At 43.8% G+C, this 19,740-nt stretch overlaps 1 protein-coding gene across 2 annotated transcripts in view; it reads left to right on the top strand.

The window, feature by feature from the left end:
* Positions 1–1,819: 1,819 nt before the first annotated feature.
* The window catches only part of LOC134502748 (disintegrin and metalloproteinase domain-containing protein 9-like), a 658,699-nt gene continuing 640,778 nt past the window's right edge, over positions 1,820–19,740 (top strand). For both annotated transcript variants that reach the window (XR_010068477.1, XM_063311223.1), the window contains exons 1-10: positions 1,820–2,233; positions 3,286–3,364; positions 5,936–6,012; positions 6,976–7,159; positions 8,257–8,322; positions 9,450–9,521; positions 15,058–15,227; positions 16,449–16,530; positions 18,144–18,277; positions 18,823–18,994. Coding sequence is in view for 1 of the 2 variants with exons in the window: in XM_063311223.1 (XP_063167293.1) it covers positions 2,223–2,233; positions 3,286–3,364; positions 5,936–6,012; positions 6,976–7,159; positions 8,257–8,322; positions 9,450–9,521; positions 15,058–15,227; positions 16,449–16,530; positions 18,144–18,277; positions 18,823–18,994 (1,047 nt within the window). In the remaining variant the exon portion in view is untranslated. The remainder of the gene's footprint in view (positions 2,234–3,285; positions 3,365–5,935; positions 6,013–6,975; positions 7,160–8,256; positions 8,323–9,449; positions 9,522–15,057; positions 15,228–16,448; positions 16,531–18,143; positions 18,278–18,822; positions 18,995–19,740) is intronic.

Genomic DNA, 19,740 nt, shown 5'->3' with positions numbered 1-19,740 from the left:
TTGCAGTTCAGGTGCTTGGCAACTGGCTCACATTTATGACCGGTTGCAGCATCCTGCGGTCATGTGATTTTCGGTTTCTGGCAAAAAACAATCAAAAAAGTCCATTGGGGAAGCTGTATTTACTTAATGACCATGGCGATTTGCTTAACAACTCTTGAATTGCTTAACGACCATTGTAAAAATGGTTGTAAAATCAGGTCTGGTCTCATGGTGAGTCAACTTACGACTGCAATGACTTATGATGGAAATTCCTGTCCCAATCTGGTTGTAAGTGGAGGACTACCTGTATATAAGAGACACAGAAGATATAAAAGATTTATTTATTGATTAAATTTGTTTGCTGCTTGACTCCGACTCCCAGCATCTCACCAGTAAAAACCCGCTCCCCCAAACACAAAACTATAAGAAACAAAAATAAAGAATAAAAAGTGGCAAAGGTGACAACTGGACAGAAATGAGAAAAAAAAGGAAATAATCCACACAATCCAAGGGGGCTTCATTCACCCTCGTCAAAGGCCTGGAAGAAGGGCCAGGTTTAAAAGACATGAAAAGCAAGACCCCTGAAGGAAGCAATGGGAGCATTAGAAGCGTGTGATTATATCGACTGATTATGTGCCATCCAATCAATGTGGACTTTTAGTGACTACGCAGATTTTCTGTCATGAGCACTGATGGCGAGCAGGAGGGGGCTTCTATCCAGGGCGGAAAACGCATGCGTAGTACTGAGGAATTAAGCAGCCATTCAAAGAGACACAGATCAGACCCGCCTTAACTTTTGGGGTTTATCTGTCTGGGTTTTCCCACGCTTCTTCAGTTTGTTAGGATTCTGTTTTATGTAGCAGTAATAAACACTAGAGAACTACTCCTCGTCTCAGCGTGATTTCTGACTGTTAGGACATTTTCTCTACAAATTAGAAAGATCTAGGGGCCATGAAAAGTTCTGTGTATATAGTATGTGAAAGGTTTTATGGATGAGATTAGAGAACAGCCTAACACAGCGATGGTGAACCTACGGCCTGCGTGTCAAAGGTGACACACCACGACATTTGGGGTGACACGCCAGCGTTCACCAACATCTCACAACAGCTGTTCTCCCTGTTTGAGTTACCCAAGAAACTGAAGGAACAAAAGGCCCTGCAACCCCTGCCACCTATCTCCCCCCCTCATCTCTGCCCTTTTGGCTGCCCAAAATTGGATTGTATTTTTAAAAAATAAATGTATTTATATATCAAATTTAGTCACTGCCCATCTCACTCAGAGAGCAACTCTGGGATGAATGAATGAATGAATGAATGAATGAATGAAGAATTGTTTCTCTTTTGTTTGGGGTGCGTGTGTGTGTGTGTGTGTAACACGCCAGCAGAGTCAAGTTAGGCATTTTCCAAATTTTTGACACACCAAGCCCAAACAGTTCACCATCACTGCCCTAACAGGCGCACAGAGTTTCATTTATAAGGCTGAGTCCTAAGCACAAGTTAGAAATCATCATACCACAGGTTTTGAGTGATGCTGCCCAGAACCATCTGGCCACGCTGTATGTCGGGGCAGGGTTATTGTCCGAGAGCAAGAGGGAGGTGTAAAATTGCCCTGGGTGCCCTGGATATTTTCAGCTGCTCCTCAAATAAAAATTACGGTGAAAAGCAATGCAACAGTAAAACAGGCTAAAAACCAAGCAAACAGTAACAAGTTGGCAGCATAAAAACAGCAGGAATGCTAAACTGGTACCATGCTGGTGCCCCTCAGATGTGTGGGCCTTCAGTCCCTGTTGGTCTTGACCAGCAGGGCCAGTAGAAGGGGCTATGGGGGTTACAGTCCAGAAAATCTGTCGGACAATGGGTTTTTTATACCTATCTTTACACAAAGTCACATTTTTACAACTGTTGGATTTCTCCAGCTTAAAATATTGAGAGCAGAGGGACAGACAGTCAGCTGCTGGCTATCTTGGGGCGATAGATACTGAGATTCCAACTGATCATGCTTTGGACATCTACCATATATTAGGAACATATACTTGGTCTTAGATCGTTAGACCCCCCCATCCTAAAGTGTGTCTGTGGAACTTCTACATTTCATAGAATGGGGAGGAAACGCCATTTTGTTTGTTTGGGACTTGGTCCCGAGGTACAACTGAATCGTCTGCTAATGCTGCTTTCTCTCCACTTTTTGAGGAAACGTTGTCGTACGTTGTTTCAATTGAAGGAGTACAGTACACAATTCATCTGATGAGGAACAAGTAAGTGATTCCTTTCTGGCTGGGATTTGTGGATTTTCTCTCCCGGGAATCCTACTCTACTTGAAAGTGGCCCGTCTTTCCCCCTGTGGGTGAAAAGGACCCAAAGAGCCTTTTTGTACCCTACTCCGGTGCCCTCTGAACGTACTGGACTTCAGCTCATAGAATCACAAGGTTGGAAGGGACTTTATTTATTTTTTTATCAAATTTATATGGCGGCCCATCTCGCAAGAAGTGTCTTTGGAGGTCTTCTAGTCCAAGCCCCTGCCCAACGCAAGAATCCTCATCCCATTCTGGACCAGTGGCTGTCCAGTCTTTTCTTGAAAGCCTCCCGAGATGGAGCACCCACAGCTTCAAGAGGCAGGCTGTTCCACTGGGCCAAAGAAGACCTCATTGGTGGGAAACCATGGGAATGTTAAATCCAACACATTAAGAAGGCGCTGTGTTTGGGAAGACTGGCGGTACAGCAGCCATTCAGGGCCACCCCCACCCCTCCCTCCAAACACTACAGTGTGGCTTGATCTGATTTCCCTGCTCGTCATCTTGACTTCTCTTCCAAAGACCAGTCCAACTTTGTTGGTTTGGCTGCTGCGACCGCAGTGATGACTTACCTTTGGCAACGGAGGTGGGTTTCTTAGAAAGATGCTCGGCTTCATTGTCTGGGCTGTCCCTAGCGCAGTTGTATCTGGCCCTGTTGTTTTAAAGCATAACACAAGCATTTCAGGTGGGCGTGAGAAACTGAAACCAATGAAATACATCGATATGCCTCCAAGTGCAGCTTTTCTCACCGTGTTCCTCAGCTTTATATTTTTCTCGACCCTCCTCCTATAGTGCTCTTTAGGTCAAAAGTTACAAGGGGTAGAAAGAGCCAGAAGTTTAGTTGGGGATGCATGTCCCTTTGTTTCCCCACCCCACCCCACCCCACCCCACCCCACCCTTTCTCTCTGTGGCTGAGGTTTGGTCCACTCCTTTTCTTTCAGCCACATTTCTCTTACTTTGATTTTTAAAGCATTTTCTAGTTTGCATTCATGTGTTTACCCCCTCCATCCTTTCAGAGAACTGGTGCCAACAGACTTCAAAATTTATACCTACAATAAAAAAGGAAAACTGCAAACACATACTCCAAACTTACAGGTACATTTCATTTTTCTCAGAGGATTGATCAGAAAAAAAGAAAAAAAATGTTTCAAAGAATTTCCTCTGGCTGAGGAGGAAGGTGGTCATGAGGTCAAAAAACGTAGGTGGGCTTTCTCCCCCACGTCCTTTGGAGCCCTTCTTTCAGTCTGTGAGGAGAGGGGTTGAGTGTGTGGGCATGTGCATAGAGAGAGAGAGATTTTTTCTTCTACTTCTCTTTCAATTTGTTAAAAGAGACTTTACTTAAGAAATGCCTGTCGAAGGAGAAGAGAATAGAGAAGAAATACTTACAAGGGGTGTTTGATGTTCTTGCATTTATTTAAGGATGAATTGGCGGTGCACTGGAATATCTCATCTTTAATTGCACCATCCTCTCTCAGTGACTTGCTGTTTGCATCTGATTTTGCAGGGCTCAAGGCTGTTGCTGTACCGCCTTATGCCCTATTAGTTTTGAAGAGGAATCTGCTTAGATACTGTGACAAAATGTGTTGAGCCATATTTTGCTTATCCATAGTTACTGAATAAACCACAATTGGCTGGGTTTGAAACTTGACTTCCTTCTCCAGCTTAGCATCCTCCAGATATGTGATCTTCAGATCCCAGAATTCTCCAACCAACAGGGCCAATGCTGAGAATTCTGGGATTTGAAATTCATGAATCTGGAGGCCATTTGCTGAAGGAGCTTTAAAAGAATTTAGAATTGTCCATCCCATTGCAAAAGCAAAGGGCTTCCTTTAGCCTTTTGGGTGAATTAACACTCAGTGGGTGAACACTTGCAGGGAAGCCCAACTCTGTTCATATCCTGCTTTGTCTTCTCAAAGGGTCTGTGCTCAGCAGCCCCCGCCCCCCAAATCTGGCATTGCAGCATTTAATAGGATGGGAAGACCCAACCTTGATGCAATGTCTTCCTTAGTGTTTGGTGCCTATGATCTCCATCTGCCCAGTGTTGTTGCAATTTGGAGAAAAGGCATTGACTTTCGTTACGTTTCTTTTTATTAGAAGAATCTTGGCAGGTCAATAAGCTGGATGCAGACAGATTCCTCTGCCAGACCCAAGCAAGATATGTGCCCTGTTCTGTAGAGAAAAAAGATGGTTGCTTTTTGGGAATTCTCCTGCATGATTAGTAGGGCCATTTTTCTCCCTGGAATGTCTCCCTGGAATGTCTCCCTGTCCCACTCGCTCAGCCAAAGGTATAGCTACTTGAGATACAGTTACTGATAGTCTAGGCCAGTGTTTCCCAACTTTGGCAGCTTGACGATATGTGGACTTCAACTCCCAGAATTCCCCAGCTAGCCCCAAGTCTACACATCTTCAAGCTGCCAAGGTTGAGAAACGCTGGCCTAGACACTTGTTGTCTAGCCTCCATTCCACATTTTTGCTACCATGCTTCTGGAAGTTGGCAGTCAATGGCATACTGTCTCCAAACATGGAGGCTCTATTTAGCCAGCCCAATGTTATCCAATTGGGCTTCAAATTGCATAGTACCTAGCTTCCCAAATAATTGCAGATCAGCCTCTTTTCTATTAGAAGTGCATTTTTTTTTGGAGGGGCGGACAAAGGCTTCTGTGTGGTGCATTGGGACTACAGCCCAAAATGTGGTGGGCAAAGAAGTAGGGTGAGAAGAATGGGAGAAAACCTAAATTTTGATTTAATGTCTTTGGTGTTTCCGACTGATCAAATGAATTCAATCCATGTATTACGATTTGTGTCCCTTATGTTTAGTAATTTCCCCTTTGGGTCACACTAACGCTGCCAATTCCTGGAGCTGTTCCAGGAAACTCACCCAAGACTTTTGCAGGAGCAAATTCCACAAACGTAACTCATGTGCTGGCAGATAATTAATTGGGTTCATCAGGAGCTAGCAGGCATCTTGAGTGCGTGTTTTGCTTCCCTTTCCCATAACTTTGGGTCCCTCCGTGCCACACAGTAGGCTGCCCCACTTGGTGCGTGGAGACCGCCACTCAGGCTTTGAACAGGGTCAGAGCGACTAGCTGGCTGAGACAGTAATAATTTCCCTGGGAAACCTGTCTCTGTGGTTTATAAAGCATGTTTTAGAGCTTAGCATGAATGGGAACTCAACAAGGGATAGTCAAGCTATTGTTAAACCGCAGCTTAGCACGAGCTGCGATGAGGGATGGAGAACCATGGAGGTGGCCTTGAGGGGAGCCGTTACAGAAACAACCATTAGCCTTGCAAGTTTGCTTGTGATTTGCCTTCCCTCCCTCTTACACCCTAGTGCAGTGTTTCTCAACCTTGGTCACTTTAAGATGTGTGGACTTCAATGTGTGGACTTCATGGCTGGCTGGGGAATTCTGGGAGTTGAAGTCCACACATCTTAAAGTGGCCAAGGTTGAGAAACACTGCCCCAGTGAATGAGAGAGGAACTTGCCTGGGCCTTTTCTTAACTCTATCCCCTTTCCTGTGTTTAAGGAATGCTTCTGCCCTTACTTCTCTAACAGCTTCTGAATGTTCCCTTCAAGGCCATTGCCATGGCTCTCTATATCAGGGTTAAACTGTTAGGTTGACCCTAACGCTCAGTTTTCTTTCTTTCTTTTTCCCTCCCCGATTTAGAATCACTGCTACTACCAGGGATATGTCGAAGGAATTGCAGATTCGTCAGTTGCAGTCAGCACTTGTTTTGGGATCAGGTAACAGGATACCTTTGGTACATTTTCAGTGGGGAAGAAGCAGAGAAACAGCAGCTACGTTGGTCCTGCAGTGACTTGCCACTCTGGGGTCCCACTTTAAAAAAAAAAATCCCTACACAGGTAGTCCTCGACTTACGATCACAATCAGGAGGGGAACTTCCATTGCTAAGCGAGGCGGTTGTTTACGACCTTTTTTGCCACGATTGTTAAGCAAATCACAGCGGTTGTTAAGTGAATCCATCTTCCCCCATTGACTTTTCTTGTCAGAAGCTGGCTGGGAAGGTTGCAGATGGCGATCACGTGACCCTGGAATGCTGCAACTGTTGTAAGTGTGAGCTGGTTGTGAAGTGCATGAATTTTGATCATGTGACCGCAGGGACTCAGTGACAGTCGTAAGTGTGAGGAAGTCACTTTTTTCAGTGTTGTCATAACTTTGAATGGTCCCTAAATGAATGGTTGTAAGTCGAGGACTACCTATATATTTTTAAAACTTGTTTGATGAGGAGCATTAGCCATGGCACCTGCTCTCTTTCTTTCACTTCCATGCCTTGGGTTCTGAATTAGGGGTGCATAGCCAGGACCAGAGCTGGGTACCTAAAATGTATGCTTAATTTTGCAGAAACTGGTTTAGATTCTAGAACGGAAAGTAACTCAGTCCTCCCCTCCCCTCCCCTCATTTTCTTATCTTACATCTAGGCCCAGCTCAGAGTTTAGTTCTGATATCCTTATAACCTGAATGTGGTTGGTGAAGATTTTATGCATGTGCATGGATGTGTTTAGACATGACCCCACCCAAAATGCTTCCGGGCTGTCATAGTACAGTCCAAGATGCATGTTATTTCTGTATATTTGAATCTTAATTTCTGTTTTCTTACCACCAAGTGTGATGTTCTGTAGCTTTTTTAAGGTTCCTCCCTATCATTTGGAAAATAATTTTGATGTCTAAGGTATTGTTATTGCCAGGGGCGTTGTGCAAATCAGGAATATGACCTATGGAATTCAGCCAACATATGTAGCTTCTCAACATGCTGTCTACCGCATGGAGAATGTGAAGAGGGAGCCCAGGGCCTGCGGCATTCCTGATCTGGATGGAAAACAGGAAAACACAGATGCTCAGCACCACCCTGATTTTTCTCTGCTGACGAGAGTAGGTACCCTTTGGAAATGTTTCCTTGTTTACAGTCTGCCACTTGCAGCAATGAATGTCATTTTTAAAATCCCCCTCTTTGTTAAATTTAAGGAAAAAGAAAAAAAGTATGTCAGACCATCTGTGTAAGAAGATAATACAGGTAGTCCTCACTTAACAACCATTTGTTTAGTGACGGTTTGGACTTACAAGAGTGTTGGAAAAAATGACTTACGACCGGTTCTCACATTTATGACCATTGCAGTGTCCCCACAGTCAAGTGATCGCAATTTGGGCACTTGGCAACTGGTTCGCATTTATGACCGTCACAGCATCCCATGGTCATGTGATTCCCATTTTCGACCTTCCTGGCCCGCTTCTGACAAGCAAAATCAATGGGGAACCATGTGATTTGCTTAATGCCTGTGGTGATTCGCTTAACAACTGTCACGAAAAGGTTGTAAAATTGGGTCAGATTCACTTAATGACCGCTTTGCTTAGCAACCAAAATTCTGGTCCCAATTGTGGTCTTTAAGTGAGGACTATCTGTATCTAGAAAGTACAATGTACAACCTGCATATTCTAAAAAGGAGGAGGAGAGAGCATTGTATGGAAATAAGTCAACAGTGACAGAACAACTCAAGAAAATGTGACAAAATTGCTTGCAGAAGTAGCGGGTCAATGAGGCCAAATTGGTGGGTGTGGCTGGGTTGGTGAAGCCCTGCCCCCTTTTACATGTATGCATGAGTTTGGTTCATGAGAGTCAGAAGGATAATATGATTGACATATTGTGAAATCTGATCAATATCCTAGACATTGGTATTCTTTTGAAATAGCCTATTGGAACTTCTTGCCTGAAGTCGCAGTATTAAGGGAACAAATTAAGTGTTCGATGTTTGGAATGAGTGCGTGAAGGCAAATTTTTATACGGTGAAGGTGAGAGGGAGGGAAAAAGGGATTAGGAATGTTTGGTTCTCCTTTGTGTTTATTTCCCAAAGATACGGCTGTGGAATGCACGGAAAATGGGAAAGTGGAGTAGCGCGACATCCCTCTGTTCTGAATTTAAGAACCAGGAGAGACATCTTTATTATAACCCTGTTTTGTGTTTTTTTGGGTAGAGGAAAAGAGGCATTCTTCAACAAACAAGATACGTGGAGCTTTTCATCGTTGTGGACAAAGAAAGGGTATGATGTTTGTGGCTGACATACAATTGTCTAAAATAGTGTTTCTCAGCCATGGCCACTTTAAGATGGGTGGACTTCAACTCCCAGAATTCCCCAGCCAGCCATGCTGGCTGGGGAATTCTGGGAGTTGAAGTCCACGCATCTTAAAGTGGCCATGGCTGAGAAACACTGGTCTAAAACTTGATGAGCAGATGAACAAATCAGACAATCCATCAATCATTTGATCCTGGAGTCTGACAGCATCAATCTCTGTCTCATCATATTTTTGAAGCCCCCAACTGTCAAACCACTTGTTTCTCCCTCTTGGAAGATGATGCCTCCCCAAATCCAGCCAGCATTTGATATCTTTCTTTTGCTTCCTGCCATGTTTGATCATTGCCTGCCCCACTCCCCTGCATTTAAAGATCTTCCTAGAGAAGGGTCCCAGCTTAGTGGGGACAAGGTGTTTGGGGAAGTGAGGATGTAAAATGGGTGCACTGGGGCGGGTGCGTGGATTTTCCAATTTTAATCCAGGGGGGGCTTGGGGATTTTCTTGGAGTTTTAAAATTATGTAAAGCTAATGTTAGAGTCCACACCACCGTTTTCACGTGTTCCCAACTTAAAATGGTAGGAAGCATACCACTAATTTTCTGCAGTCAGGCTGGGGAATTGTGGAGAGAATTTTGAAGGCAAAAAGACCCACGGATTGTCCAGCCTTTACTGTAGGTAGAAGTGCTACCACATCATATATTTGGACTACTTGTCATAGCATCTCCAAATTCTCATGTTTCCTTGGAATTCTTATGCAGGGCTAGATCTGGAAGAAAAGGGAAGAGCTTTCAGGATCGTTGAAGGGTTATCTCCAAACTGCATCTTGGATCAGGGACCCCAAGCCTGGTGTGGTCCCCAATCGTGCCCCCCCATCGGGGATTGTCAGAGATAGGTGGTGATAAAATAGAGAAAAATTAGGCTGATCAAGTTGTTATGAAATTTGATAAGGTTTTCTACATCACAAAGGGAGCTGCGCTGAGTCTCTGGGTCAACAAAGCGGTTGCTGGCTAGCCTCAAAGAGTGTGATACTGTGTTTGACAGTTCCATGGGCTGACATGATGATGTGCATCACCCTCCTTTATTTCTTTTTCTTGCAGTATCACTTGCTAGGCCAGAATACAACTGCAGTAAGAGAAGAGATGATGCAGCTGGCAAACCATCTGGATAGCGTAAGTGGAAGAATTTCATGGCACACGCAAAGAATGCAGAATCTGTTGGGTACTGTCCCTGCCCTGGTTCCAGACAAATGCATTGTGTTTGTTGTTTATTCGTTTAGTCGCTTCCGACTCTTCGTGACTTCATGGACCAGCCTACGCCAGAGCTTCCTGTCGGTCGTCAACACCCCTAGCTCCCCCAGGGACGAGTCCGTCACCTCTAGAATATCATCCATCCATCTTGCCCTTGGTCGGCCCCTCTTCCTTTTGCCTTCCACTCTCCCCAGCATCAGCATCTTCTCCAGGGTGTCCTGTCTTCTCATTATGTGGCCAAAGTATTTCAGTTTTGCCTTTAATATCATTCCCTCAAGTGAGCAGTCTGTCTTTATTTCCTGGAGGATGGACTGGTTTGATCTTCTTGCAGTCCAAGGCACTCTCAGAATTTTCCTCCAACACCACAGTTCAAAAGCATCGATCTTCCTTCGCTCAGCCTTCCTTATGGTCCAGCTCTCACAGCCATATGTTACTACAGGGAACACCATTGCTTTAACTATGCGGGCCTTTGTTGTCAGTGTGATGTCTCTGCTCTTAACTATTTTATCGAGATTTGAAATTGCTCTTCTCCCAAGGATTAAGCGTCTTCTGATTTCCTGACTGCAGTCAGCATCTGCAGTAATCTTTGCACCTAGGAATACAAAGTCTTTCACTGCTTCTACATTTTCTCCCTCTATTTGCCAGTTATCAATCAAGCTGGTTGCCATAATCTTGGTTTTTTTGAGGTTTAGCTGCAAGCCAGCTTTTGCACTTTCCTCTTTCACCTTCATCATAAGGCTCCTCAGTTCCTCTTCACTTTCAGCCATCAAAGTGGTATCATCTGCATATCTGAGATTGTTAATGTTTCTTCCAGAGATTTTAACTCCAGCCTTGGATTCCTCAAGGCCAGCTTGTCGCATGATGTGTTCTGCATACAAGTTGAATAGGTAGGGTGAGAGGATACAGCCCTGCCGTACTCCTTTCCCAATCTTAAACCAGTCCGTTGTTCCGTGGTCTGTTCTTACTGTTGCTACTTGGTCGTTATACAGATTATTCAGGAGGCAGACAAGATGACTTGGTATCCCCATACCGCTAAGAACTTGCCACAATTTGTTATGGTCCACACAGTCAAAGGCTTTAGAATAGTCAATAAAACAGAAATAGATGTTTTTCTGAAACTCCCTGGCTTTTTCCATTATCCAGCGGATATTGGCAATTTGGTCTCTAGTTCCTCTGCCTTTTCTAAACCCAGATTGTACATCTGGCAATTCTCGCTCCATGAATTGCTGAAGTCTACCTTGAGCATTACCTTACTGGCATGTGAAATGAGTGCCACTGTTTGATAGTTTGAACATTCTTTAGTGTTTCCCTTTTTTGGTATGGGGATATAAATTGATTTTTTCCAATCTGATGGCCATTCTTGTGTTTTCCAAATTTGCTGGCATATAGCATGCATTACCTTGACAGCATCATCTTGCAAGATTTTGAACAGTTCAGCTGGGATGCCGTCGTCTCCTGCTGCCTTGTTATTAGCAATGCTTCTTAAGGCCCACTCAACCTCACTCTTCAGGATGTCTGGCTCTAGCTCACTGACCACACCGTCAAAGCTATCCCCGATATTGTTATCCTTCCTATACAGGTCTTCTGTATATTCTTGCCACCTTTTCTTGATCTCTTCTTCTTCTGTTAGGTCCTTGCCATCTTTGTTTTTGATCATACCCATTTTTGCCTGGAATTTACCTCCAATGTTTCTAATTTTCTGGAAGAGGTCTCTTGTCCTTCCTATTCTATTGTCTTCTTCCACTTCCGCGCATTGCTTGTTTAAAAATAATTCCTTATCTCTTCTGGCTAATCTCTGGAATTTTGCATTTAATTGGGCATATCTCCCCCTATCACTGTTGCCTTTTGCTTTCCTTCTTTCTTGGGCTACTTCTAGTGTCTCAGCAGACAGCCATTTTGCCTTCTTGGTTTTCTCTTTCTTTGGGATGTATTTTGTTGCCGCCTCCTGAACAATGCTGCCAACTTCTGTCCAGAGTTCTTCCGGGACCCTATCTACTAAGTCCAGTCCCTTAAATCGATTCCTCACCTCCACTGCATATTCGTTAGGAATATTAGTGAGCTCATATCTAGCTGATCTGTGGGTCTTCCGTAATCTCTTTAGTCTGATCCTAAATTGTGCAAGAAGAAGTTCGTGATCTGAACTACAGTCAGCTCCAGGCCTTGTTTTTACCGACTGTACAGATGTCCGCCACTTTTGTCTGCAAAGGATGTAATCAATCTGATTTCGGTGTTGTCCATCTGGTGAAGTCCATGTATAAAGCCGTCTCTTAGGTTGTTGGAAGAGAGTGTTTGTTATGCAGAGTGAGTTGTCTTGGCAAAATTCTATCAGCCTATGTCCTGCTTCATTTTGTTCTCCCAGGCCATACTTACCTGTAATTCAAGGTGTCATTTGACTGCCCACCTTAGCATTCCAGTCTCCTGTGATGAAAATAACATCTCTTTTAGGCGTGTTGTCCAGTAGGTGCTGCAGATCCTCATAGAACTGCTCTACTTCAGCTTCTTCAGCATTTGTGGTTGGGGCGTATATTTGGATCACTGTGATGTTAGATGGCTTGCCCTGAATTCGAATTGAGATCATTCTGTCGTTTTTTGGGTTGTATCCAAGCACTGCTTTAGCCACTTTACTATTAATTATGAAGGCTACTCCATTTCTTCTGTGATCCTCTTGTCCACAGTAGTAGATCTGGTGGTCATTTGATGTGAAGTGGCCCATTCCAGTCCATTTCAGTTCACTGACACCCAGGATGTCTATCTTTAATCTTGACATCTCACCAATAACCACATCCAATTTGCCCTGGCTCATAGATCTTACATTCCAGGTTCCAATGGTGTGTTGATCCTTAGAACATCGGATTCGCCGTTCACCACCAGCACCGTCGGCCGCTAGCCGTCCTTTCGGCTTTGAGCTAGCTGCGTCATCACGTCTGGGGCTAGTTGAGCTCATCCTCTGTTCCTCCCCAGTAGCATTTTGACCATCTTCCGACCTGGGGGTCTCATCTTCCGATGGTATACCGACATATCTCTGGTTGTACTGATCCATTTAGTTTTCACGGCAAGAATACTGGGGTGGGTTGCCATTACCTTCCCCAGGGATCGCATTTGGTCTGACCTCTCTGTCATGACCTTCCCGTCTTGGGTGGCCCTTCACGGTTTAGCTCATGGCATCATTGAGGTGCTCAAGCTCCAGCACCACGACAAGGTAACGATCCTTTGCTGAAGATGCATTGTGTACTTAAGATAATAATGATGATGATAATAAAATAATCTACCATTGTAACATAGGCCCCTGAACAGGGAGGGGGACTCCAATGGTGTGATTTTGACTTTGATCAAATGCCTCCCACCTTGCTTCTGGAATACCCTCGCCCACCCCACAGTGCTGCTTGTGTTCAAGACAAAGCAAAAATGTTCCTTTTTTTTTTTCTAATAAGGAAATTAAATGGATTGTCTCCATGGCTTTTCTGTGTCCTGCAACGTTCTTAGTTCTTCCACTGGGTTTATTTTAAATATGTCCTGCCCTAATGCCTGGAGGAAAGTTTTAAAATCTGTTAAGTATTTATGAATTTACGTAGGAATTACCCTGCCCATTGGTCATTCGAGGCAATATACAATGTGCACAGTAAAAATAACAATCCGAAAAGGAAATAAAGGCAGTCTAATAAATATGGGACACACAGGTAGTCCTTGACTTATGACCATTTGTTTAGTGACCATTCAAAGTTATGGCAGTGCTGGAAAAAGTGACTTGTGACTGGTCCTCGCACTTACAACCATTGAAGCATCCCTGTGGTTATGTGATCAGAATTCAGGTGCTTGGCAACTGGCATATATTTACGACGGTTACAGCATCCCAGGGTCACCTGATTGCCATTTGCGGCCTTCCCAGCCAGCTTCTGACAAGCAAAGTCAATGGAGGAAGCTGGTTTCACATAACAACCATGTGATTTACTTAATGACCATGGTGATTCACTTAACAACCATGGCAAAAAAGGTTGTAAAATTGGGTGTGGCTCACTCAATGACCACTTCACTTAGTGATGGGAGTTCTGGTCCCAATTGTGGTCATAAGCTGAGGACTATCTCTACAATGCAATACATTTAAAGATAAAAACAAATACAATACAGGGTTGATTCAGGTAAGGTCCTCTCTGATGGTGCTCCAACCTAACCTTTTAAATTAGTAGACTTATAAGGAGCCTCTGGAATAATTATTAGAGGGCATATAGTTTTTTTTCTGGATTAAAATGGGATGCACACTTCAAAAGGTTAAATATAGAGCCTGGGGTTCATTTTAAATTCCTTCTTCAAGGCCCCTGATTTCTTCAAAGTGCTCTGGAAAAAAAAATAAAGTAGTAAGAAATTTATATTCATGCCTGAATTTTTAGTAGTGTAAAAGAACTGCGCAATTTACCTTTTTACCCAGACCTTTACATGGAAGGTGGCAAAGGATGGTTGGGTTGGCGTAGATGGTTTTTAAAAAATATAGTGCTGGGTTAATCATGTTTCACCCGAGGCAAGGGCATTGAGCTTGGCTCTCTGTCAAAATTTCCTTTATTTTTAAGCACCAGCCTTTGCCAGCTTGGTGTCCCAATCCCCAAAATCTTCAGCCAGTATATACGGATATGGGTAGAAATCATCCGACATATCCAGACTGGATTCACATAAACCTCATGGTGGTTTCTATGATTTTGACTTAGAATATTGTGTGAAGCCCACCAGTTGTGGCTTATTCAGTGGTTAAGCAAGACATGGTTTAATGTGATATGGGAACTCAGCCAATTTTATCTGAGGGAGCACCGGGAAAATCTAGTGCTGTAGGCTAGACTGGGAAATCACTGAAAAAAAACTGCCTTGGGGAGGACAAACCACTTCCATACTGTTACCAAGGAGAAGCAAAGTCACTTGGTTGACTTTGGCTGACCTGGGAAAAAGCCATGCAGGGCCAAACCTGGTTAGTCTTTGGATGGAAGACCTTCAGGAGATCCCATCAGGGCTGTCAGCTAGACTGGGAAACTGAAAAAAAAACCATAATTGAGGAAGGTGGTGGCAAACCATTTCCATTCTGTTGCTAAGAAAACTGTGTGGATGTGTCTATAAAGTTACTAGAAGCCAAGACTTCTCTTTTTGAAATAATGAAGCCAGCCTTGGTGAATGCCTGTCAGCCCTCCCAGGTAGACCAGACAGGAAACACGACCAGATGAGCTAATTCTACTTTATTGTAAAGCTGCTTTAACAGAATCTTGCAAATCTGAAATTACAAATCTCCCACCATCTCCTTTACAGCCTGATAAGTTATGCAGCTGTGGGCTCTGCTCCCTCTTATCTGACCATTCCCTAGGCGGCATCTCTTCCCCCCTCCACCGGCCATCTGCCAAAGTCATCTTCCAAGGTTCCATTACAGTGCCATATTCAGGCTCTGTTATGTCCTCTGTTCCACCGTTATCTCTGCTCTTTCCAGATGTACATTATGTTGAACATCCGCATTGTGCTGGTTGGCCTGGAGATCTGGACGTTTGAAAATAAGATCCGAATTGAAGGAGGAGCAGGGGATGTTCTTGCCAACTTCGTGCAGTGGAGAGAGCAGGATCTTGTCCCACGCCGACGGCATGACAGCGCCCAGCTTGTTCTGTAAGATCTGGGCACTCCCTGTTTGGCAAGGAGGCCAGACACCCTTTCTGCACAAAACCACTAGACAGATTCCTTCCAGAACTTCCTGCCAGTCCCCTCTAATCCCTTTATTTTTTTTTCTGTGTCCACGCAGGTGCATCAGTGTGAATGGAGTGGGGCAATTTTTTCCATTTTGTAGATAGAGTACACGTAGTCTTCGCTTGACAACCACAATTGGGACTGGAATTTCGGTTGCTAAGCAATATGGTCGTTAAGCAAATCTGACCTGATTTTATGGCCATTTTTGCTGCACTCATTACGCTAATTTCCATAATAAAGGTGGGATAGAAAATCAATCAATCAATCAATCATTGTGCTCGTAAGTCAATTCACGTTACCAGACCCGATTTTACGACCATTTTTATGATGGTTGTTAAGTGAATCCAGCTTTCCCAATGGACATTTTTTGCTGGAAACTGGCAAAAAAGGTTGCCAATCACAATCATGTGACCACAGGACGCTGCAACCGGTTGTAAATGCGAGCCAGTTACCAAGTGCCTGAACTGAAATCAGGTGACCATGGGGGTGGACCAACGTTTGTAAGTGCAAGTACAGATCATAAAGCACTTTTCCCGAGGCTGTCGTAACTTTGAACCATTGTTAAATGAATGGTCGTAAGTTGAGGACTAACTGTAGCTAAACCAAGTCTCCGCCAGCTCTGTAAAATTTCAGGACTGCATAAGAAAAGGGCACCTTTACTCTAGCTGCAGATAAACTTCTGCAGAACCAGAGGAAGGGCTCTGTTCTCTAATACTTGCAACATTGTGGGAATACTGAGGTTTACAGCTGATTCTAAATTGGTTGAAACAATCCTTCTGGAAGTGACCAGGCCGTTATTTCGAAGAATGGGCCCTACTTAAAATCCTGTGTTCCTGTGGGATTCTGAATAATTTCATTTTCTGTATCTTTTAAACCTGATTGTTAACCCCAAATTTCTGGGGACTCCCCTGCTTCACTAGGTATATGCATATGTTTTTTTTTTTTAAGAATAAAAGCACATTACCTTGTAACAATAAATAATGTGATTTGCCTTTTGGCTGGTAAGAAAATGCTGCAGATGATGTAATGACTACTGTTTGCCAGCAGTACTGCATGTGGTTTTAAATGGCTTACTTTCAGATGTAATTAACTCACTTCTTAATTGTCATTAACCAACTTGGTTTATTTTCCCCTAAATTATAGGAGGAAGGAATTTGGTGGCACAGCTGGGATGGCTTATGTAGGAACTGTGTGCTCCAAAAGTCATGCTGGAGGCATTAATGTGGTAAGCTGCCATTAATCGCATCTCAATTGAGTTAAGGCTAAAATTACAGCTTTTATGGCTGTGATGGAAAGTACGGTGTCTGGGATGGTTTAGATTCAAACGCTTCTGTTGCATTTGGGCAGTGTGCATTTTTACCGATTGCATTTTTACTGATCTGCAGTGTGCAGATCGGTAAAAAAATTCCTTTCTTTTTTGGTGCTTAGTAGGGCAAAATTCCAGGGTTTTTTTTCTGTACAGATTTTTCAAAGAGGTAGACGTTTCATCAGCATTTGCATTCCTAATATGCAGAACCTTGGTTTGCATCTTAACCCTATTACCATACACATTTGCCTACATTATCTAAGAAGCCATTTTTCGGTGCAGATCATCTGCCTTCCATCCTATGGCACCTATATTTTCCAGGCTTTCAGACACAGATTCCTGGTGTCAGAATGCTAAGAACTTGGAAATTTGTAACAACGTCCTTTAAGCTTCAGTTCATTGCATTTTTAAACATCTCTCTCTCTTGCTAAGCTGAAGTATATAACTTTGAAGGGCAACCAGGATGACTAAGGATTGAAAACTGAGTCCCTTGAGGAGAAATGTAAGGGAGTGGGTACATTTAGCCTGGAGAAGAGAAGATAGGGACACATGATAGTAGGCCACACTGAATGTCAAGGTCACTTCTCCCTCATCTAGGATTTTAGGACACAGAATGATGGTCTTAAGTTGCAGAAAGATAGATAAACCCATAACGTTAGGACAGACTTTGCAGCGATAAAAGCAGTTTGTCAGTGGATCCAGTGACTTAGAGAGATGATAGGCCCCCTTTGTTGGATGCAATCAGACAGAGGCTGGACACTATCTGTGGGGATAATTTAATTTGGACTCCTGAATTGAGCAGATGGGAGTTGATGATCTCCCCACCTCCTCCAGTCCTGTGATTCTCTGGCTCCATAAATTTGATTGCCTGCTTGTCAGTGATGGGCAGCTTTCCCTTGTCAGATGATCACGTTTGCACTTCCAGTAAAAGCCTTGTTTACAGGAAGAAACCTGATTCTCCTTTTCCCTGACGAAGGACGTGGGACCTCTGTTGGACTTCAGTGGAGACAACCATTTCAGCTGGACCTCTGTTGCAGAAATACCTCCATGGGAAAGAACATTCTGGGATGAATGTTCCTGGCCATTGAAAGCAATCTTTTAATTAGACTTTGATTTGCCTAGGGCCACTACTTGCTGTTTGCCTGGCCCATTTTGGAGGGTGTGGTTGCTGGTGTGCTTCTCAAAGACCACGTGTGGCCCTCAGCTGGGCAGAAATTATCTTAATGTCACCGATAGTAGTTAATTCCCTTAAAGCAAGGAAGTAAGGCAGGGGCCCTTCCTTTCTCATCCTGAGAACTTGAGGAAAAAACAGAACAATGGCTGTTTTTCCTTTCCACAGGCCTGGGACAGAAATCAGTTGCAAATTGAAACTGCTCCTGCCTTTTTCAAATGCCCAGCACAAAGCCATTCACTTTTCCTTTCTCAGAATTTGCTGCATGTGTTGGGAAATTGCTTGAACCCCATGACATCTTGCCTAGTACTGTTGGTCTCAGAGTCTCATGCTGCCTTCTTTGTTCTGGGCTATTTTGTAGTTTGGACACACCAGCGTGCAGGTGTTTGCATCCATTGTTGCTCATGAGCTTGGCCACAACCTGGGAATGAACCACGATGATGACAGAAACTGTCACTGTGAAACAGGGAACTGTATTATGAACTCTGGAGCATCGTAAGTAACTCTCAGTTCTGTTTTCCAAAGGCATTTTGACATGTGCCCCATGGCCAACCTTGCCTGTAGTTGGAAGCTAAGCAGGGTCCAGCCTGGTTAGTACTTGCATGGGAGACTTTTGGGAATTTCAGTACTGGAAGCTAGAACAGGAAGCTGAAAACATCTCAGAAGGATGCAGCCATAGCAAACCACTGCTGTATTGTTGCCAAGAAAATTGCATGGATGTATCCATATAGTCACCAGTACTTCAGACTGACTAAAGATCTGAAGTCCTGAAATGGTTGAGGGTTGGTGGGCACAGCTGGAAGTTGAGAACTTGGGGTGGGTACTCTTGTATCATGGCCACCAGGGGTGGGGCTTGCCCATTCACAGAAAGGTTGCCCTAGGCCAGAACCATTTATAAAGCCCCAACTGATCAACATGCTACCTGCTATCCCTATAATTCCACTCCCAGATCCAGTTTGTAGAAAACAGACCACTCTTTTTACTGACATGCTTAATTGAAATACACTATATGAGCTTTTGAAATGGTCCCTTCTTTGTAGAGGTGCTAGAAATTTCAGCGCGTGCAGCGAGGAAGACTTTGAAAAGCTAACCTTGAACAAGGGTGGAAGTTGCCTTCTCAACATCCCCAGGCCCGATGAAACCTACAGCGTCCCCTATTGTGGCAACAAGCTTGTGGATGCAGGAGAAGAGTGTGATTGTGGGTCAGTGGAGGTGAGTAACATGTGCATCATAAAGCCAAACTGGTTGGCAGGACCAGTTTTAGCTTCCAACCCAGGTTGAATGTTGAGTGAAACCTCAAGAGGAAAGCAAGTGGCTTTCAAGAAGCACAATTGTCCCGAGACCTTGATGTGAGTAGAAATTGCACACAGACAACGGCATGTGCTTAAGAACTCGGCTTGCACTGGAGAAATGTCTAATTGTTGAGTTTGGAGGAATACAGTGACAGCACTCCAAAAAAGTAGTGGGTGAGGCCAGGACAAAAGGGAAATCTATGTCATTTACAACATTCTGTATGGTTTGCGCTGATTGATGGTCATAGAAAGTTGATGCCTGGTTAACCCCATAGTTAATAAAATTCTTCTCCATTGATGTGCTTAATAATTTTCTCTTTCTGTCATGCTACAAATTACAATTTGTGCCCTCTGAGGATCTCTAGGGGATGGAGACACCAAAGGCTTTTCTGGACTTGAGGCTGTGCGTGCCATTGTAGAGGAAAGCAGATAAAATTGGCAAAGGCGTTTCCCTCCTGGAAAAGGAGTGAATGCGGGAAAGAGATTCCAAAGACGCTGACGTTGATTCTGTATGGTATAAGAGGGGGCAGACGGAGACTCTGGCGGGCTTTCAAGGTTCTGTTATACATGTTGGTATTTCAGGTTGTTATTAAGGAGTAAGGTTATTATGGTAACAAATCACTCTGGCAGGGTGAACAGGTCAAACTTAAGTATCCTCAGTTTTGG

This window comes from Candoia aspera, chromosome 9, assembly GCF_035149785.1.
Source record: "Candoia aspera isolate rCanAsp1 chromosome 9, rCanAsp1.hap2, whole genome shotgun sequence".
Lineage (NCBI taxonomy): Eukaryota > Metazoa > Chordata > Lepidosauria > Squamata > Boidae > Candoia > Candoia aspera.
Note: the sequence above shows the minus strand (reverse complement) of the source record. Positions and strands in the feature narration are given on the sequence as shown.